General features: G+C 44.9%; 1 protein-coding gene across 1 annotated transcript in view; it reads right to left on the bottom strand.

Annotated features, from left to right (window-relative positions):
- Positions 1 to 365: 365 nt before the first annotated feature.
- LOC126263370 (zinc finger protein ush) overlaps positions 366 to 23,086 on the bottom strand; it is a 37,950-nt gene continuing 15,229 nt past the window's right edge. The window contains exons 6-11 of the mRNA XM_049960462.1: positions 17,685 to 18,566; positions 17,385 to 17,621; positions 9,324 to 9,602; positions 4,828 to 5,130; positions 4,603 to 4,770; positions 366 to 4,560 (exon numbers count right to left, since the gene is read on the bottom strand). Of these exons, the coding sequence (XP_049816419.1) occupies positions 4,393 to 4,560; positions 4,603 to 4,770; positions 4,828 to 5,130; positions 9,324 to 9,602; positions 17,385 to 17,621; positions 17,685 to 18,566 (2,037 nt within the window). The 3' untranslated portion in view covers positions 366 to 4,392. The remainder of the gene's footprint in view (positions 4,561 to 4,602; positions 4,771 to 4,827; positions 5,131 to 9,323; positions 9,603 to 17,384; positions 17,622 to 17,684; positions 18,567 to 23,086) is intronic.

The following is a 23,086-nucleotide window of genomic DNA, read 5'->3' as shown; positions in this document are numbered from 1 at the left end:
CACTTACTTGACTACAGTAGAGAGAGATGTTTATTCTTATTTATAACATAGACTTTCAACAATTTAATGTTTAAAGTAAGTTTTACTGAACATCTTCATAGCATTCCTTCTTATATTCTTTCAGCAGTATTCACAAAGTTTAAAATCGTAACAACGCTGAATTTTCTTGCCAAAAATAATGAAACAAGTTTACAGTATACTGCAGGTTACTCAGTTTCGTAACTTCCTGTGTCTTACAATAGTATTGTAGTCCTTCATTTAATTTCAGGATTTTTCTCTGAAAATAGATTTTTAATTTATATTGGGTGAATATTATATAAAGGAGAAAATGTTGATGGGATTTTGCACAGAAATCAATACAGAGGTTACAAATAAATAATTTATTGTCTCCGGGTATGGCTGATTTATCCTCGCAATGACTGGCAGCATGAGTGCGAGCTGCATTGGATACTATAATTCCTATGTAGCACCAACAGTTTTTAACACATTTTCATTTACAAACAGTAACTTTACACATAGCTATCACACTATACAGCTACTATGTTGAAGGTTATCCACAAAATATAAAAAGTCAAAAAGATTCAAAGCTTACAGTCAAAGGTGTGTTTTTTTCAATTCATATATTTTTCAACTCATATAAACCTTTGGCAAGGGGATAATGTTACATTAACAAGGGGACAGCATTTACACAATCTAGAACAAATATACGCCACACATGCACAACGACATATATAACCTACAAAACATCTCATTCTACAGATACAATATTCATTCCTTTTAAAACAAATCTCTATTATAATAGCTTCAATTTCATTCATTCACATGTAATAATCCTCACAGTCAACTGTTTCAAGACAAGTGTACACATATAAGTTTATGTCAAATAATATGGAAAAATTTTCTATATTCTACACAGATAGATCTGAGATATCACCCTCAATGCAGTCAAATGAACTCCAAAATTCATTGTTGAATTTAGGTATAGGTCATAGACGTATATCTTAATATTTTTCTCTTGTTATTCGTATGAGTCTTTGAGGAATATGCTTGTGATAAGGCATTAATGTAAATGATGTGAAATACATGCAAGAGAGATTAGCTTCGTTTCTAGAAACAACATAAATTTATAATAACAATATGAAGTAAAAATATTTAGTTACATTTAATGACATCATGAACTGTTTGTAATGGAAGACAACTGTAGGTAGTGTGATTTAAGATAACATCTGATCAACAACAGTGACAGAGGTTAACTACCTATATAATCAATAAAATGAATTAATTTAATTACTAAGGTTTTATGAATCAGGTAATTTGTGTAAAACTTATCAGGCATAGTAGACATAAAATCATTTATGATTTGGTAAGTGGAATTATAAATCTTTATGCCACTGTTCTGTGTTTATGATCTTTTCAACACAGAAAAATTTCTGATTATCCTGTTGCCTTTGGTACTGAATTCAGCATTAAAACCAGATTTGTATGCTGTAAATTTTTGAATATTATACTTGGTGAACATTCACTTTCTAAGATACACTGGCTTCAAGATCTGTCAGGTGTATCTAAGAAAGAAAAGAAAGACTTTTTTTGAGTTTACATTTGGAACTAATTTTTGTTTGCCTTAGGCTTGTAATGATCATTGCGGTTTTTAGTGCTCACATTTCAGACGATTTTTCACATATTTTAAGGCTGAGATTCTAGAATGGACTCTGACATACACTTTTACTCATAGCTTCTCGATCAATCATAGATAATGTTGACTTAAAGAATCTGGCAGTCAAGTATTCTCCTCTTCAAATTACAGCAGAAACACGATGGGAGTGATAACTCAAATATGCTCTTTTATGTTTCTGACAGCTGTATTTAGCCGGCATTTTGGCCAGTGATCTGTACCTCTACTACTTCATTGCATTTTCTGCCAGTTATTTCCGCTAACTATAGCATTATATACTGTGTAGTCATAAAAGGATACTTGTAAATTTGTTGCACTGAGAGAGAAACGTGGTTGAGAATTGGATTAGTCAATATGGAAAGAATGTTGAAAAACTAAAGAGAATAAAGAGATCTCTATCTTCTTGTCACTCCTGCAATGTAGTATTACCATTTGCGATAACTACTATCTTAAAAAAAGACAAAAAAAACCTTCTGAAGATAGTTGTTAAATTGTGTGACATTTGCTTAATCATTAAGAGGCTTCTAAATCATTCTTTTCTGGAGAAAAAATATGTGCTGATGTGCTGTGGTAAAAGCTTTTTCTTTATCAGTCTTGCATAGTTTATACGTTTTCTTCAGTAGCATTGATTACAGTTGTGAAAATTTTCACTCATACTGCATCAGATCTACTAACATTCATTACTGCAGAAAATGTGGTAGCATAGGCTTAAGACCGTTCATCTCACAGACATTTAATATACTTGTGCCGCAACAGTAAAGTGCCTGTAATTTAGAGTTACTAGTGCTTTATCTCCTGTACATATTCACTGGCCTCATTATAACAATATTTCATTTGATCTGTTAAGACAATATAAAATTGTTAAATTGAAATAAATGAAACTTCCACACTAGCATATTGTCCACAAGAGATTCAGTTTCATTCAGTTTTCAATGTGCCCAAATAGTGTCACTTTAGTATTGAAATTTTCGTTTCAGTGATTTCTCCCATCCCTCCTAGGTATAGCATTTATGTATTTAAAAGTTATAAAACAAAACGAAGGATGTTTTACTTACATATATACAGTGCAAAGGCACAAGTATGCTTTGTGTTTCCAAATATAAGTTCATGGCCCAAGAGATTATTGTCACTGTAAATGGTAGCTTGCAGGAATATCTCAAAAAATGCTTTGAAATATCGAACATTAAAACTGAGTGTTATTTTGGCATACCAAATACAGTTAAATTTATCATTGGCAGAAGAGCAGTATCATTGGAATAGAGTATTTATCATCCTAAAACATACCAGTGCTATTTTAGAAGGAATTATGTTATAGATATGGTGTATGAAGAGGATTGTTGAAACTTACAAGAGCTATGGGTTGCTTTTATAATGCATGTAGATGATAAATTTCCTCTTCTTCGGCTGTACTGAACTTACTGTAGGTGTTAAGTTTCAGTGTGATTTACATTTGGCCATATTTTAATATTGTGGGAAGTACGATGATTGCTTTGTTTTACTGACAGAAGCAAAATTGAGAGTAAGTGAGGCACTACTGCCCCACTTGAAGGTACATTCTCTCATTTTAGAGATTGATTTGATATTATTCTCTGTACTATCATATCTGACAATGTTAATTGTTTCCCAGTTAAGTTGTAAGACAAAAGCCAGTTCCCAACATGAATGTGTAAATAAGAGAGAAACTTTCATAGTGTGTTTTACTCCCCATAAATACGTTTTCTTGCTTCTGAAAATCATTTCATTTGTTATAGGAAGTCTTAGAGGTTTATGTTTTGATGAGAGCTGTTCTTGAATCAGCAAGACAACATCTTATACCGTAAGTTTCACAGCTGTGATAAACTTCATATGTATATTAACAATCTCACGTTTATTATTAGGGATTCCATGAGTAAGAGAGAGTGTCTTTATTTTCTTACCTAGTGTGAGAGGAATTTGTTTCTTGACATTAAATGTTGTCAGGCTGCTATGAGGGGAATATTCCCAGTTAAAATACATTATTGGTTACTTTGTTCTAAACCACTATAACAGAGAGATTCAAGTACTGTACGAATCTAAGGATCTAAAAAAAATCCATGTTTCATATTAAAACATGAGGGGGCAAATTTTCATTTATGCACAGTACATACATATGTCCTCATCCGAAATTGTTTCACCAATATCTGCCAGTGTTGCAGACTTGTGTAACTATAATTTTACATTCTGTTTATTCTGTAATTCATTTATATCACAGAACTTCACGTCTTAATAGTATTAACAAGAGCATAAATCGATCACGGAGCCGGCAAGTTGTAAATTCGAAAGTTAACTGAAGGAAGACATTATGAAAATTATGAATCGTCTAATGAGAATAAAAATTAAAAGAGCGCTCGCTGAGATATTTTTTAGTTGCCTTGTGCACGTGCATCAGATTTGACTAATGAGAATATTTTAAAAAATTATTTGTACTAAACAATATATATATATATGTATGCAAAACATTTAACGTACGACAATATTTCTCACACGTGTCAGAACCCTGTCTGTCTGTACGGCACCACAGTCACCGGCAGTTAAAATAGATTACTACAGAACATGTACACGAACACGATTTTCAACAACGACGCAAATCTACAGATGTCATCACAATGTGACAAATCCACACAACTTACGAATAAATAATTACACGAGAATTGTTACGAGGACGACGTAACAGGTAATTTGGGTGAGATTTTGCGACCTCCCTACAGAACGGACGCCTCCGTCGTCCTGTTGTTGGCGGAGTTTTCGGCCGCGTGGCTGGAGCAGTAGTACTTCTTGTGCGCGATGAAGGTGGAGAGGTACTGGAAGGAGATGTCGCACGACTTGCAGTACTTGGGCCGGGCCAGGTTGACCTCGGCGGCGGCGCCGTGCTCCTCGGCCGGCGCGCCGGCGGCGGCGGCGTCCTCGGCGGCGGCGTCGTCGGCGCCGGGCTCCGTCTTGACGGCGGACACAGCGCCCTCGCCCTCTGCGGGCTCGCGCTTCACCACCGACGCGTCGGCGTCCGCGCCCGCCCTCGGCGTCGCGGCGGCCGCCGCCACCGTCGTGGCCGCCACGACCGCGTCTGCCGTCGCGCCGCCCGGCTTGCGGTCCGCCGCCGACGAGCACGACGACGAGGACGACGAAGACGACGACGAGGCGGCGTCGTCGGCAGTCGCGACGCCGACGCCTGCCCGGCCGCTGTGCACCAGCTTGCAGTGGCGCACCACGTTGCCCTTGTAGGAGGAGTTGTAGCTGCAAGCGTCGCAGAAGTGCAGTTTGTCGATGCGGCCCGAGTCGCCGCCGTCGCTGGGTGACTCGGGGTACGCGTCCGTGGCAGAGGTGGGCGCGGGGGCGGGCGCCGAAGCGGGGGTGGGAGCTGGCGCCGGCGCCGCCCCCTGCTGCGGTTGCTGCGTCTGGTGCACCGCGTCCTCTCCAGTGATGCACGTGATGTAATTCTCCTCCTGCGTCAAACAGTACAGCCAGTCGGTTACGCGGAGGCGGAGGTGATCAAATCCAAAAAAATTACCATTTTTCTGTTTTACTACTAAAAATTAATCTGAACATTCTTTTCGAGGTATTACATTACATTACACCAAAACTTGATCCATAGATCATGAACACGACATTTCATAATGGTGTAGAACGTGCCAGTTTAACATAAGGTTTCTGTACACGATTTTTTTAACAATTACTACTTCGTATCTAAAAATTCATATATTGAGTAGAAGGAGCTGTTATTCAAAAGTTCTTTTAATTTGTTTTTAAATGCTGATTAGCTGTCTATCAGACTTTTTATGCCATTTGGTAAATGACCAAAGACTTTTCTGGCAGTATAATTCACTCCTCTCTGTGTCAAAGCCGGATTTAACACAGAATAGTGAAGATCTTCTTTTCTACTAGTGCTGTAACTATAAAATTTGCTTTTATTTCTGAATTGTGATGGGTTGTAATAACAAATTTTATAAGTGAATATATGCATTGTGAAGGTACTTAAGCAACTTAAACAAATGTCTGCAAGGAGGGTTTGTGTGGGCCCCAGCTACTATTCACACTACACGCTTTTGTGCAATGAATACTTTTTCTCTTGATAATTAATTATCGCAAAATGTGATGATATATGAAAGCAGTGAATGAAACAGGCGTAGTAGGCTAATTTACTGATATATTTATCACCAAAATTTGCGGTAACCCGAATAGCGTAAGTAGCTGAACTCAAACGTTTCACCAAAAGATCAATGTGTTCAATTTATAAACAAATGTACCCTAGCAACAGACTTCCGTTCAAAGTTTAAACGCCGGCCGGAGTGGCCGAGTGGTTCTAGGCGCTACAGTCTGGAACCGCGCGACCGCTACGGTCGCAGGTTCGAATCCTGCCTCGGGCATGGATGTGTGTGATGTCCTTAGGTTAGTTAGGTTTAAGTAGTTCTAAGTTCTAGGGGACTGATGAGCTCAGATGTTAAGTCCCATAGTGCTCAGAGCCATTTCAACCAATTTTTTCCAAAGTTTAAACGATTTTTACCCAATGTCAACAGCACCTGTTTCTAACGAATCCAAGCTGTAAACCTTGTCAGTTGCCAAAATCGTATTAGGAAAACGCAGGGATGATTCCTTTGAAAACGATGCATGCGTTATCCTTCCCCATTGCGAGCTTGTGCTCTGTCGTCGACTGGACGTTACACCGTAAAGCTCCATCTGTCATCACATATTTCCTCCAGGTAGACTCGAACAGTGATACTGAATGAACCTGAAACCTCGTCATGCGAGAATAATGTCAATATACCTATGTGACCCTACTTTAATTTGAAGTATTTAATTTTGATTACTTCCACAATGAATCGAATATTATAACTGCAATTCTTGCGCGCCCTGTGTTACTGAAGAGAGAAATTAAAATGACCAGTCACTACTTACATTTTAAAAACGTTTTAGTATTTATTTCTAACAGATTCGAGTGCTTCTGCATCAGTTTTTAGGTAGTTCACAATTCTTTAGATAGAAAAAGCAACTTTTCACTTTATCGTCTCTTCAGTTCCTTATCCTGTATTGGATTAATCACAACTTTTACGTTACACAGCTGAAATAGCTCTACGTTTATTTGCTTACTTTACCTCGACAATAACAGTTGCCTACAACCGAACGTACATTTTCGGATTATTTTTTATCTTAACAATACTTATCGGTTTATTTCATGTTTTACGAGTTTATTATCAATAAAATATTTTTAGATTTAATTTCTCTCTTTGGGTGTACCGAAATGAAACATCGGCTTACATGAAGAGTGGACTGTTCGAAATTAGCTTGGTTTTCATCTCCTTTCAATGTACTACAGGTGACTCGTTTTTAGTATTGAACATTACGTGAGTTGTGGTGTTGTTATTTCATCTTAAACCAAGTGCGCATATGTTGCTTTCCGATAATCAAAGGTTATAATGACCTTCTTTATGGAATATTTCACTTATGTATTTTTCTCTGAAGCCACTTTAAAAATCCCTTGTAGGTTCTAAACGGTTCCGGTTCAGTAAAACACGTGGAGCCGAGCCGGAATTTTGCATAATGTAAACGAAAAATTTGGATACATTTTTATTTCCTGAACACATTTGGGATTAACTTTACCGTACTGATATTCGACACAGAGAGGGGGGGACATAAAATGAAGGGAACAAAGAGGTGATGACGCAGAGAGTAAAGGAAGAGGCGAGATGGAACAGCTTAAGCTCGACACGGTATTTAGTCTGTCCCCCGCAGCTGCTGTAGGCAGCTAGTTTGAAGTTTGACACACAGAAATGGTTGTTGAATGACGCAACCAGCCACAAATACTTCAAAAAATATTTTAATGTCATCACTGCTTTCAGGCATGAAGCCCATCTTCATTACAGTAGTTTATTTGTAAGCAGCATACCGTCCGCCCCTGCACTGTACAAGAATATTTTAATATTTAGCACCACTTCATGCGCCTTGAGGATAACAAAAACATGCTAATGTGCCTGTATTTGGTAAGATATAAAGTGAAACTTTAATATCTACACTACTGGCTATTAAAATTGTTACAACACGAAAATGACGTGTCAGAGACGCGAAATTTAAGCGACAAGAAGAAGATGCTGTGATATGCAAATGATTAGCTTTCCAGAGCATTCACACAAGGCTGGCGCCGGTGGCGACACCTACAACGTGCTGACGTGAGGAAAGTTTCCAACCGATTTCTCATACAGAAACAGCAGCTGACCGGCGTTGCCTGGTGAATGAAACGTTGTTGTGATGCCTCGTGTAAGGAGGAGAAATGCGTACCATCACGTTTCCGACTTTGATAATTTGATAAAGGTCGGATTGTAGCCTATCGCGATTGCGGTTTATCGTATCGCGACATTGCTGCTCGCGGTGATCGAGATCCATTGACTGTTAGCAGAATGTGGAATAGGTGGGTTCAGGAGGGTAATACGGAACGCCGTGCTGGATCACAACGGCCTCGTATCACTAGCAGTCGAGATGACAGGCATCTTATCCGCATGGCTGTAACGGATCGTGCAGCCACGTCTCGATTCCTGGGTCAACAGATGGGGACGTTTGCAAGACAACAACCAGCTGCAGGAACAGTTCGACGACGTTTGCAGCAGCATGGACTATCAGCTTGGAGACCATGGCTGCGATTACCCTTGAAGCTGCATCACAGACAGGAGCGCCTGCGATGGTGTACGCAACGACGAACCTGGGTACACGAATGGCAAAACGTCATTTTTTTGGATGAATCGAGGTTCTGTTTACAGCATGATGATGGTCGTATCCGTGTTTGGCGACATCGTGGTGAACGCACATTGGAAGCGTGTCGGTCACCTCTTGTTCGTACTGACGGCACTTTGAACAGTGGACGTTACATTTCAGATGTGTTACGACCCTTGGCTCTACCCTTCATTCGATCCCTGCGAAACCCTACATTTCAGCAGGATAATGCACGACCGCATGTTGCAGGTCCTACACGGGCCTTCCTGGATACACAAAATGTTCGACTGCTGCCCTGGCCAGCACATTCTCCAGATCTGTCGCAAACTGAAAACGTCTGGTCAATGGTGACGGAGCAACTGGATCGTCACAATACGCCAGTCACTACTCTTGATGAACTGTGGTATCGTGTTGAAGCTGCATGGGTAGCTGTACTTGTACACGGCATCCAAGCTCTGTTTGACTCAATGCCCAGGCGTATCAAGGCCGTTGTTACGGCCAGAGGTGGCTGCTCTGGGTACTGATTTCTCACGATCTATGCACCCAAATTGCGTGAAAACGTAATCACATGTCAGTTCTAGTATAATATATTTGTCCAATGAATACCCGTTTATCAACTGTATTTCTTCTTGGTGTAGCAATTTTAATGGCCAGTAGTGTACTTACGTACGTCCCAGAGGTCTGCGTGTCGTCTTACTTTAGTCATCGTGCCTGAGGCAGATAAGCACTTCATAATATTGCTCGTGTCAGATGCAATCTCAGATCTGGGTTTTAAATACGATGTTTCTGTTTACAGTGCAAAGATCATCCACTAAGCAAAGATATCAGTCGTTTCCCAATAAGCAAAGATCTCAGTTGGCGAAACCGGTAATGGTATTAAAACAGAAGCTTTTGAAAAGTACTTTTGGCCGGTTGTTCAGTTTACCAGCAGACGTACCTGCAGGTCGGCGGTCCTCTTCTCGAAGTGCATGCGGATGTGTGTGCGCATGCCGCGCAGCGTGTTGCCCTTGTAGCGGCAGATGGTGCAGCGGAAGGCGCGCACGCCGCTGTGCGTGTCCATGTGGCGCTGGGCGGCGCTCGCCGTCGGGCTCACCACCTCGCAGCAGGGGCACTTCCAGCCCGCGCCGGCGCCGCCCCCGCCGACGCCCGCGCCGGCCGCCCCCGCGCCGCTGCCGCAGCACTGGTGCGTCCCCACCTGCTCTGCCGGCACCAGCACCTGTGACAACACCAGCTACGCTTTCTGACTGGACGCGAGCCACTGAGCTGCAGCGCGGAGAGGTCTCTCTCGAAGTTCCGAGAATGTATTCATACGCCGAAGCGCCAAAGAAACTAATATAGGCATGCGTATTCAAATACAGAAATATGTAAATAGGCGGAAGACAGGCTGCGGTCGGCAACATCTATATAAGACAACAAGTGTCTGGCGCAAATATAAGATCGGTTACTGCTACTACAAAGGTACGTTATCAAGATTTAAGTGAGTTTGAACGTGGTGTTATAATCGGAGCACGAGCGATGGGACACAGCATCTCCCAGGTAGCGATGAAGTGGGGATTTTCCTGTGCGACCAATTCACGCATGTAGCGTGAATATCAGATGTCCGGTAAAATATCAAATCTCCGACATCCCTGCAGCCTGAAAAAGATGCTGCAATAATGGAACCAACGACGACGACGACGACGACCCTTCCCGCAAATTGCTGCAGATTTCAATTCTGGGCCATCAGCAAGTGTCAGCGTGCGAACCAGTCAACGAAAAATCATCGATGTGGGCTTTCGGAGCCGAAGGCCCACTCGTGTATTCTTGATCACTGCACGACACAAAGCTTTACGCCTCCCCTGGGTCCGTCAACACCGACAGTGGAGTGTTAACGACTGCAAATACGTTGCCTGGTCGGACGAATCTCGTTTCAAATTGTATCGAGCGGTTGGATGTGAACAGGTATGGAGACAACTTCATAAATCTATGGACCCTGCATATCAGCAGGGCACTGTTCAAGCTGGTGGAGGCTCTGTAATGGTGTATGGCATGTGCAGTTGGAATGATACGGGATCCTGACACGTGTAGATACGATTCTTATATACGACACATACGTAAGTATTTTGTGTGATCACCTGCATCCAGCCGGCCGGGGTCGCCGAGCGGTTCTAGGCGCTACAGTCTTGAATCGCGACCACTACGGTCGCAGGTTTGAACTACGGTCGCAGGTTCGAATCCTGCCTCGGGCATGGGTGTGTGTGTGATGTCCTTAGGTTAGTTAGGTTTAAGTAGTTCTAAGTTCTAGGGGACTGATGACCTCAGAAGTTAAGTCCCATAGTGCACAGAGCCATTTGCACCATTTGAACCTGCATCCATTCAAGTCCATTGTGCATTACGACCGACGTGGGCAATGCCAGCGCCCAGCATTGCTACAGAGTGGTTCCAGGAACACTCTTCTGAGTTAAAACTCTCCGCTGGCCACCAAACTTTCCAGACAGAAACATTATTGAGCATGTCTGGGATGCCTTGCTACATGCTGTTTAGAAGAGATCTCCATCCCCTCGTACTCTTACGGATTTATTGGACAGTCCTGCAGGATTCGTGGTGTCAGTTCCCTCCAGTACTACTTCTTCAGACATTAGTCAAGTCCATGGCATGTCCTGTTGCGGCACTTGTGCGTGCTCGCTGGGGTCCTACACGATATTAGGCAGGTGTACCAGTTTCTTTGGCTCTTCAGTGTAGATCAGTCACAGAGCAATCAGGCAGACATCTCGTTACATCACCAAGACTGGAAAATCCGAAAAATCAGATGCCACGGGGAGGCTTATTTCTCCGTGCATCATATGCGAAAGGAACAGGTAAAGGAATTGATAGTGACACACGAAGTACTTTTCATCACACACCATAAATTGTTTGCAGTGTATAGATATCTCATTTTGCTGCAGGTGTCTAATTTTTTATCGTAATAACATACTGCTTCATTAAGGTCGAAATTGGAGTGTGTAGAACTAGTGGGAGAACGTATCAGAAGGTTGCGTGTTCAAATCAAGTCGGGTCACCAGTCAAGCCGAAACGCGTGGTTTCGCCGCTTGCATCTTGCGCTACCACACCTAAACTGACTGACACGGTTTTCGTACCCCAAGCGCGCTGAATGAAAGCAGCTTGTCCCAGTTAGGGGTCGATATAAACAGGCCATCGTGTCTCGTGTTATTATTCTGCCCAGTATCAGACCGTCGGAAAGAAAGGACTGTGACCCTACTTGCAGGGAGCCATTGATTTGAATGGGTACTGGGGAAACACAAATAAAATATTTAGAAACTAGAACAAACAGATATATTCTAAAATTAACACAGAACAGCGGATCCTTGACTGAGGGCAGCCTCCACTGACATAGACACTTTTGCAGAACGACATATAGAAACAGCAATCACCTATAGCTACAAAAATTTAGCTGAGAACACTTCAGGAGAGAATACTGAACAGTGAGAATTAGGTTTCGGCAACAAAGGGGGGAGGGGGGGAGGAGAGGGAGCTGAATTCGGTGAACTTAACTTTACTCTGCTGCTCCCTCGTAGCGTAGTGAAATATTCGCGATCACCAAACTACCTAAACGGCGATCGAATCCGAGCATCATCCCCGAAGTCACGAACCATTAAGCTTTACCGTCGCATTGCGGAGCGTAGCTATGGACAATAGGCGGTCAGGGTCGAGACGGCAGCCGGGGAACCTCCTAAGAAGACGCTGCGGAATGGGGCTGCATCGGCGATGCTCAAGGTTTTTGTCAGTTGGTCGGCATCTCACACTTGTGTGTCCACGGCTGAAAAATGTAGTTCCGGTGCCAACCTGCTGGATGGTCAAGCGGCTATCTGTCAGTTGCAGGGCCTTAGACCTGGCTGTTTCCTCTTTGTCCCAGAAGTCTCCTAACCTGGTGCCGCTGGGACGGCAGGATGTCCTGTATTCGTGGGCACCTCAAGACTTGAAGCTTTTTAACGGCCGCCACCATTTTGAACAATTCATTAATTTCCAGATCTTTTTAGAGTTCTCGCTTCCTCTGTACGTAGGGAATTATTATTACCAGGTTTCTTTCATTTCTGTAATTATTTAGCTGCTTAAATTCGCGGCTGAATCTCTAGATACATCATCACTTCTCGACTCATCCTTTGTTTCCTGCCTTGGGCGGCCGTCAAAGAGCTCGTCACTGCACGTGGCTTTCTTGGGAGGGTTCGTAACGCTATGTGTTACGATGTCAGTCGTGCAGTGACGGGCTTTACTGCCGCACTCACGCACGATGCTCAGGGAAGAGGCTACAGTGACGGTGTGGTGACAGGAATTGATAAAGTGCATGCTTGCATAGGCACACTTATTTTAACACGAAAGTGTAAAGGAACACTTGACAAATGAAATGTCTGCAATGTCTATTAACTGGCCATCGCGGTAATGCTATTTCCATTACAGTCCTACTCGAACAGTGTCCTGGAGAGTACACACTCCTCAGAGACAAGCGAGTCGGCCCATCGCGTGACCGCGGGAGAACAGTGGACGCGTGTCCGGAACGAAGCGAACTTTCTTCGAGAGCGCGATGCGCCGTGCACTTCACGGGCGCTTCGAAACGAAAGCAAAAACGAACGGGGAGGGCCAAACAAACTTCAGTGCGCAACGGTGGACGACTCGCGTTGGGCTCGACTCACGTGGTCCGAGGTTTGCAGAGGCAGACTCTGGAAAAACGAGTCTGCACTCTTCGGTGGCTCAGTTTGCACTGCTGCGTTATTTGCTAACCTGCGCCGTGAGCGCCACACGCGCAGCTAAAATTTAGCGTGTCGACAAGTGCGCGTGACGGCGGGTACCTGACGCACCTAGCTTCTGCCAGCTGTCAACATCTCTGGTTCGTTTAAGCATTTCTGCGGCACGGTTGCTACACAACCCCTCTGCTGTCATCCGCACATCGCAAAATCTTCGTTTTCTTCTCTTTTAAGACCTGTAGTTAGATCTTCTAGACGTAGATCTTCGAGACGCGAAATAACATGCGATTCTCTTAAGTAAATCTTAATAGGCATACGTTTTGCAAATTTATCGGGCAAGGTATGTGACATCATTCCTTCTTACATTTCTGAAAGAATCGTTCTGAAAGTCTAAGACAGCTTTGCTACAAGGCCTTTGTAGAAGGAGGGAAGTTTAAAACTTAGCGTTCCATCCACGAGGTTATTAGAGATGGAGCACAAACTCCGATTGAAGAATGAATCGGCTGTGTTTTTTTCAAAGGAACCGTGCTGGAATGTGCCTTTAGCGATTTAGGGAAACCACGAACAATCAAAATCTGGATATCTGGACTGGACTTCAGGTACTGTCCTACCGAAAGCGAGTACATTGCCTTAACCACTGCGCAACTTCGCTTGGTGTGTACTGTGGCCAATGGGAAGGATACGAATTTTGTTTGTCTCTTCTGTTTTCCTTGCCATACGATAAAAATCATCGTACTATGTAGGCGCTCTTTCTGTAAACAGAATTCTCATTGCTGACAGCATTATCAACTACTTAAAATCTAAGGTCGATTAGCCGGATTTATGAAGAAGATGAACTATTCGGGAAGGGGAGAAAAGGAAGGAGACTTGCACCACATACTACTAAATCAACTGTAGCGTTACTTCGCGGTGAAAAGTTACTACTTTCACAAGCTTTTTTAATTGTTGCATAAGATATGGTGCTAAAATAGACCACATAAAAACAAGAAACGTTACGTTTTTAGGATGCAACAGCATGGAGTTGGCTCAGTTGCAGGAGGATGGGAATGAAATCGGCCATGAACTCGTTTGGCGAAACTAGACGAATTGTTGTTTAATGTGCCCAACAGGACCATGAGCTCCCGTGAAAGCATTCGCCTAAAATTACTTCAAGAAATCATGGAACACCCACATTGGTTTGTTGGTTCTATGGTCTAAACAACTGCGTAATAGCAGAGGACGCACTATGGTGAATCACCTTCTATTTGCTTCAACGGGGAATGGTTGGTTGATTTGGAGAAAGGTACCAAACAGCGAGGTCATCGGTCCCATCGGAACAGAGAAGGATGAGGAAGGAAGTCGGCCGTGCCCTTTTAAAAGAAACCACCTCGGCATTTGCCTGAAGCGACTTAGGGAAATCACGGAAAACCTAAATCAGGATGGCCGGACGTGGGTTTGAACCGTCGTCCTCCCGAATGAGAGTCCAGTGTGCTAACCACCGCGCAAACTCGCTCGGTGGGGAATGGTTACGCTTAATAACTAGGTGTGTAGCACAAAATACTGCAGTAAGGGCGCAACGATGAAGACTTTACTTACACTATACTGTAGACGATAATAAGAATATTGTAGCTTTTAAAGTGAGTTTCACTCTAGAGGTATGGTTGAAATGGCTCTGAGCACTATGTGACTTAACTTCTGAGGTCATTAGTCCCCTAGAACTTAGGACTACTTAAACCTAAGGACATCACACACATCCATGCCCGAGGCAGGATTCGAACCTAAGACCGTAGCGGTCGCGCGGTTCCAGACTGTAGCGCCTAGAACCGCTCTGCCATCCCGGTCGGCCTCTAGAGGTATGTCTCGGCAGCACGTCCAAATGCTGAATAAAGATCCAACAAAGTCTGCCACCGCCACAGCGCGTTCTGCACTGATTACGCGGCGAAGTAGATGTCCAGAAGCATGTCATTAAAAGGTGTCTTGAAAGATACTTTATTTCTCCGGCACATCACTCAAGTCATCTGCTCAGCCATCAAAAACTCTTCAGTGTATGTAAGAAACTCTTGCTACGTTACACATTGATGCGTGGACACGCGTTATTCAGAACTGGCTTCGTATCCCACCGATTCATTGGGTTTACATGAATGTTGTTAAATAAATATTGCGATATTACCTGTAATTACGTAGATAAATTATCGTAAATAAATAATTATCAGGCAACAAAACAATGTACTATTCTCACTTGCACGGGAGCAACGACTAGCTATTAAGAGGTTACATCCGAAGGTAAGAAAATAATTGTGCTAATAATAGGGGGGAGGGGGACTTCAACGGTCACAAGAGCCGTTCTCCAGCGACTTTCTTTCAGTGAGCATACACTATTTTTTTCGGGGTTTTGAAGAGTAGAGTTCCTTATGTTACTTGTTCATTGCCGGCCAGTGTGGCCGATGGGTTCTAAGCGCTTCAGTTTGGAACCGCGCGACCACTACGGTCGCAGGTTCGAATCCTGCCTCGGGCATGGATGTGTGCGATGTCGTTAGGTTAGTTAGGTTTAAGTAGTTCTAAGTTCTAGGGGACTGATGACCTCAGATGTTAAGTCCCATAGTGCTCAGAGCCATTTGAACCTTGTTTATAGTTTGCTATAACGGATACCGTGTGAGTCAGTTCTAGTTGAAGCCGTTATAAATTAAACTGCAATATTAAAATGATTTGCGTACTCATACTGACTCTTCACGAATCATTAAAAATCTTGACTCAAATACGAGCAGCAATCAAATGAGGTTTGCTTGCTTGTGTGAATGATTGTGTATGTGTGTTTCCTTTTCTGAATAAGGCTTTGGCCGAAAGCTAAATGTGTAACAGTCTTTTCGTTAAGCCTGACTGAAACTTAACGTCTGATCTTTATCGTCAATAGCAATCTATGTTTTTCCTTATTTTGTTAATAATAATGTCTGTCTGTTTCAGAGCACTAGGACAGCCTCTTTACTCCGTAACTGTTGTTTATAACTGTTGCTTATGATGAAGACGGATGCCGTACCTTAACGACTGCAGTTGAAGGGCTTATTTCAATAGTGGTACAAGTCCATTTTTGTTCATTTTGAGATACAGAGTCCTAGATAAAACTAGGGTGTCTGTGAAGACGAGCAAGTTTATTTTCTTTACACGTGTCAGTGGTTATAATTTTGAAGTTAATGAATTATGTATTGGTTTCTATAATACTAAATCTACTGTAGTTCAAGTATTGGTCACCGTTTTAACAGATGTTCTCACTCGATTTTTTCTAGCTATCAAGTCATGCAAATGTACTGCTACTGACGGAGCGGCAAATATCACCGGCGATTTTTCACCGTAGCGAGCAAAAATGAGAGTTCTGTATGTTTACTTTTTGGCCTATTCTTAGAACCATGAAACTCAAAAGGTAGCGCAGAATGAAACCATGACGAAAGACTTAGATGTGAAGGAAATAACCAGTTTTTCCGCAGATCCCCCAAACGACTAGCAAAATTTGAGCGTATACGCGCTGCTAAAGGCGCCAGCACTATTCATCCTGTATCTCTTTGGCCGTTTTGCCCTATCAGGGGCTGTTGTGGAATAAGTTCACTGAAAGCCATTTTCTACAATTACGAAGAGCTAATTTCGTTCTTCGAGGAACTCGAGCTCGAAAAATTCGATGTCCGTGCTACAGCTCGAGATTTCTTAAATTTTCATGAAAGGTAGTTACATCGAACCATCATGCCTCTTGACACTTTAATGTTAAATTTTAGGTTATTTGCAATAAAAAGACGCGTCTACATGTTCTGTAAGTTATCTCAATAAATTTCTATATCATGGAAAAATTGTAAAGTCATTTTTGAGTCACCATGTATATAGAAACGTTCCTCGTGAACTAATGTATCTATTGAAGAAATCCGTATCAAAGTCCTTATTCTAGCGCCTGAGATTAGCCCAAAACTACAGATACAATTACCGCAAGTGACTCGACTGTAGACATCAGATGAAAATTTCCACGAGCTGCTGGAAAGCAATGAGAGGCAGAGGAAAAAGTTATCTTCCCTCGAAAAATATGTGATAGACCAATACCACAGCCAATTTCGGAGGATTCGAGAAAGTCCGACCCATTATCTCCAGGCTGGACGAAAGATCCTGCTTCTCACGTACTGGAAACTGATTCTGGCGTCCACAATGGCGAACAGGATGAGCCCACAGGTTGCGTAACGAATCTATAAAGTAACAGCAACCGACTTCCGGCTTTTTTCACGCAGACCTGCAGGTGTCAGCTGAGCAGGAGACGGGCGCCGACTAACCTTGCACTTCGGGCACTTGCGGCCCAACTTGTCTTCGGGTGGCTTGGCGGCAGGCAGCTCTGCGCGCTTGGGGCAGTAGTAGGCCTGGTGCGCGTTCAGGTTGTCGAGGGAGGTGAACTTGATGCCGCAGGCTCCGCAGATGAACTGCAGCAGCGTCTTGTGGGGCAGCGGCTGCTGGGCGGCGCCGCGGGGGCTGCCGGGCCCGCCGCCGGTGGGGGAGCCGCCCCCGGGCGGGGACTGCGCCGAAGAGGGGCCGGCCGCGCCGGGCACGCCCGCCTCCTCGCCGGAGCCCGCCGCCGCCGCCGACGCGCCCACGCCGCCGCCCTCGAGGCGCGCCGAGCAGTAGTGGCGCTTGTGTGCCACGTAGTTCTCGTGCTTGCAGAAGACGATGTTGCACTCGCGGCACTTGGAGACGCCCTGCTTGACGAGCACGTGCGGCGGCAGCGCGGGCAGCTCGGCCGCCATGAGCAGCGGCAGCAGCGCCGCGGCCGCCGCCGCTGCCCCCGCGGGGCCGCCCAGCAGCTCGCCGGCCCGCTGCGCCGCCAGCAGCGCCGACGCCGCCCCCGGGGCGCCGCCCGCCACCGCCGGCGCCAGCAGCGGCAGCGACCCTGCGGGGGGCGTCAGCACCGGCGGCAGCTTCGCCACGGCCGTCACTGCCTGCGGCGGCGGAGTCGCCAGCGACGGAGAGGCCGACGAGGAGGGCGCGAGGCCGCGCCGCGTCGCTATCACCGGCGAAGGGTAGGAGAGCGGCGGCGGCGGCGCCACCTCGTCGGCCGACTGCCCGTCCGAGCCGAGGGAGCGCGTGGGAGACACGATGACGCGCTTCTGGTTGGCCACCAGCACTTCCGGCTTGACGGCGACGACGCCGTTGGGGGTGCGCCTGGGCGACTTGGGGGAGGGCGCGTGCGGCGGCTGCTTGGGGCTGGCGACGGCGCCGGGGCTGTCCCCGCGGCGCGCCGGGCTGGCGGCCGACGGCGCTGGCGACGGCGTCGTCGACGCGGACGACGCGGACAGCAGGTAGGGCCCGCAGCCCGCGCCGCCCGCGCCAGCCGCCTCCTCGCGGCCGTCGCAGTCGCCGTCCGCCGCGTCGCCTTCGCTCGTCCCCACCGGCTGGTCAGCGCCGCCGTATAATGCCCTCCGCACGCTCAGATCTAGTGGACCGCTCGCTTCGGAGCCTTCTCTCTGCAACGGCAATTAATAGCTCACTTAGCCTAGTTCGCGACTTGTCGATTGTGGCTCCAGGTGATACGCCTCACGTACTACCTCGTACATCTCTTACTTCGTTGCGGCCTCCGTAATGCTAGGACTGAACCAGAAGTAAGTTCTTGAAAACCGAACAGATTAACACTCGACAACACGAAAAGGTCACATCCCGACTACCTGGATGTAATATTAAGTTGGAAATTGTGGTATGTTCCTATGGAAGCAAACTGCTGAGCTCATCGGTCCCTAGGTTTACATACTACTTAATCTAACTTAAACAAACTTACGGTAAGGACAACATACACAACCATGCCCGACGGAGGACCCGAACCTCCGACGGGGGATGCCGCGCGGTACTGTGGCATGGCGCCTCAGCCCACGAGGCTAATATTAAGTGATATCAGCTAGGTGATAATATTCACCACTAAACGTCTGCATTTCATTTTGGATGTATTACGTTTCCCTGAGGGGTCGGCTTTCATCATTCAGACTTAAATCTACAATTAATTAATTCAATCATCATTGGTACTCTAAATGCAGGCTCTGAGCTAGCAACGAATTATGTTGTGTCACGTTTCCCGGCCATATCGTACAACGACATAGTTTACCGTCGATGGCTACAAACATACGTCTGCTTCCTTGGCCGTTTCTTCCAGAAATGTGAGAACCTGGGACAGTATGAATGTCCCTTCACTCTTGTAAAAGGTAAAGGTGCTCTGCCTAGTACTCAGCCCACTTCGGAGGCGCTAGTTCAAACTTCGATAATAGTGGACACCGATTCTCTCGCAATTGCTGCGCTCGCATCATTCGAGCAGAGAGCGGGGTTTTGTTATGATGTGGTGCATGAAAGGAGTTACTTTGGGTGCCAACCGAGGCTTCGCCATTTCCGAAGAGCGACATTTGAGAACTATGCACCTTTCCGTACAACAATACGAAGTTGTTCTCCTGCAGCGTGGTGAACAAGTGATTTGGACAGTCATAATCCTCTTGCCTCTAGTAGACAGCTGGTGCGCTTTTATACTTATCGTCATCACAGCACCTCCGTGAGTACCTGACCTAACGGGCTTTAAGTCTCAATTAGCATAGTGCACCTAAACCCCTCTGATAAAACTCCTAGACATAGTATAGTGGCGGCTGTGAAGGAGAATCCAAAATAGAAATTGAGATAATTCATAGCGTGGAAGTCTGCTCGAATACTTTCATTTTAGTGTTCCAGCCAGGTTGTAGCTTCCACGTCACTTATCATTTCCATTACTGACCGAGTCATCGTCGACGACGTATGGCTGAAGTCCAGTGGAGTTCTTGAAGTTCCAATAAATTATCTATTGGCGCATGACCATTTTGAGATGTAAATAAAACTACCAAGGTTTCGGTTGCTTTCGCGAGCAGTTTTCATCGGGGTCACAACTTGCGGTATGCGTTTGAAGATGTGTGAGTGCTACTGATCGTCAATTGTCAAACTGACAGTGGCGTCTTGCTATTCTATGTGATGATTGGATGAAAGGAGGACGGAGGCTAAGGGACCGACATCGCGTGCCGTAGCAAATACTGGAAAAGTGGGAGTACCGGCGATGCTAGGCATCTTTTTTTGGATTCGCCGGCCCTGCGACGACGAGATTTCACGGAACTAGCAGGCGCCTACCAACCAGATGTGCTGGTCTTTCATGCTACCTATTCCAGTAAATTAGTACAGTGATTCTCAGCAATAAAACAATTGGAATGCGGGTCTCCAAAGAGAGAAAGATACCTTAGACGCGAATCACGAACTTAAATTATGTTCGGCCTACACCGTTTCACTCGAAGCAGATGACTGGATGATAGGCAACACAGATTGTATACGTACCGTACGTCGCAGAATGCCTACTCCCTGCCGCCTCTCAGGGCCATGCTCAGTTATAAAGGACGCCTAGTCCAACATCTCCAGAAAGCTTTAGCAAACATTTTATCCCTAACAAACCCTCTCACCCCTAGACATCAGTTGCAGACCTTTAAACACTCTGTAGATAGCTGCATCATCAGCAAAAAATCTGAGATTACTATTAATATTGTCTGCGATATCACTAATATACAACATGAACAGCAAGGTTAACAATACACTTCCCTGTGGCACACCCAAAGTTACTACTACACCTGTATATGACTCTTCATCCAAGATAACGTGCTACGTCCTCCCTACCAAGGAATCCACAGTGCGCCGGCCTGTGTGGACGAGCGGTTCTAGGCGCTACAGTCTGGAACCGCGCGACCGCTACGGTCGCAGGTTCGAATCCTGCCTCGGGCATGGATGTGTGTGATGTCCTTAGGTTAGTTAGGTTTAAGTAGTTCTAAGTTCTAGGGGACTGATGACCTGAGATGTTAAGTCCCATAGTGCTCAGAGCCATTTGAACCAATCCACAGTGCAGCCACAAATTACTCTTCATAACCCTTACTACTGTCTTTTGATGATCATAATAGGTGCTGTACTCAGTCAAAAGATTTTCGGAAATAATGCATCTACCTGACTGCCTTGATCTATGACTTTCAGAATGTCATATAAGAAAAGTGAGACTTGGGTTTCACACGATAGATGTTTTCGGAATCCGTGGTGGATGACAGGGAGGAGATCACTCTTGTTCCAGATATCTCATTACTCTTGAGTTCAGAGTAATTGTGTTGTGAGATTCTACAGCAAAAGGATGGCAAGGATATTGGACAGTGGTTTTTGGACCACTTCTACAGCTCTTCATGTCGGCGGGAACGGTTTTTTGTTGGTTGGTTGTTTTGGGGAAGGAGACCAGACAGCGAGGTCATCAGTCTCATCGGATTAGGAAAGGACAGGGAAGGAAGTCCGCCGTGCCCTTTGAAAGGAACCATCCCGGCATTTGCCTGGAGCGATTTAGGGAAATCACGGAAATCCTAAATCAGGATGGCCGGACGCGGGATTGAACCGTTGTCCTCCCGAATGCGAGTCCAGTGGGTTTTTTGTTCTATGGATCTACGGTAGATTAAGCTTAAAACAGGGCCTAACTCACCTGAGAATTCGGTATAGAAACTGATTCCATAGTTCCCAGCAGCTATGCTCAGTTTTAGTTATTTTTCCTGTTTTTAGGCCGACTGAAACTAACGTCTATATCACTCATCTTTACAGTGGTGCGAGAATTGAACTGGCGCACTAGCTCCGGTTTTCCGTTTGTAAAGAAATATTTGAAAACGCACTTCAGCATCTCTGTTTTTGCTTTGCTACCGTCTATTTAAATCATGAGTGTCTGGACACTAGCTTTGAGCGCTAACAACATTTACCTTCGTTCAGTACGTGAATGCAACTGGATGGGAAGTATTGTCATTCGTGAATGGAATTTGACATAAACTCGGTAATACTGGTACGAAGTTACCTCGGCCGTGCACTCGACACTAGCTTGTTGATTATATATGAGTGAGGGGACTTCAAAAAGTAAGCTGCAGATACCGCCGCACCCTAAGACCACTCCGCAACAAGAGTGGCGCACTGCCAGAAGAGGGTAAATGCTCTGGGTTTCCTACAGCCACAGTTCTGCTGAGGTATGATTAACAGGTGCATCACAGTGTGGAAGTGGGCTGGTGCAGCGACTGGAACCGTACCCCAAAACTGAAGTACGGGAGACAATAAAACTATCGTGGGCAATGTATTTAAATTACACACAAATTCACTGTGAAATGGTGGAGGCATATGGACGAAATTCAACGTGGCGTCCAGGCATCGCGCAATGGTGTCAGTAATTCGACCAAGGTCGCACAGACGTGGGTGATGCTGACAGGGAAGGAAGGCCGTCGACATGGAACCCAGACGACAAAATACAGACTATCGACGAACTGATTCGCAGTAATCGCAGATATTCCAACGAGGATGGCGTCCACGCAGCGGTTCTCGAACTACTCCATGACCGAGGAGGATTGACAGAGTGGTAAAAAGTTTCGACCACTGTTTACAGAGACTTGGTTACTCTGTTGAAAAACAGTGTGATGTAACTGTGTCAGTTTGAAGTGCAGTGCAGTATTCACTAAAAGTTACTTTACCTGCCAAAATAATGTGTAACTTACTTTTTGAAGTCTGCTCGTAAATGTAGAATTTTATTGAAACAGATACCAACTCCGAAAGCCTGCACCCAAAAAAGGGGGGATTGGTAATTTCGAGCTTCAAGTTCCTACTCAACCTCGAGAGGACAGCATTGAATGAATAACAGTTTTACTGAAACTCTGAACTGAGCACGGACTTCAATACGACTTGCTTTTAATAGTTTCCGCAAAAAACACTTGTCTCGAAATCTGACAGAAAATTCGAAGAGATTATGGTCGCATGTAAAGTACACCAGCAGCAAGACACACACAAAAAAAAAAAAAAAAAAAAAAACATGGTTCAAATGGCTCTGAGCACTATGGGACTAAACATCTATGGTCATCAGTCCCCTAGAACTTAGAACTACTTAAACCTAACTAACCTAAGGATAGCACACAACACCCAGCCATCACGAGGCAGAGAAAAT

This window comes from Schistocerca nitens, chromosome 6, assembly GCF_023898315.1.
Source record: "Schistocerca nitens isolate TAMUIC-IGC-003100 chromosome 6, iqSchNite1.1, whole genome shotgun sequence".
Classification (NCBI taxonomy): domain Eukaryota; kingdom Metazoa; phylum Arthropoda; class Insecta; order Orthoptera; family Acrididae; genus Schistocerca; species Schistocerca nitens.
Note: the sequence above shows the minus strand (reverse complement) of the source record. Positions and strands in the feature narration are given on the sequence as shown.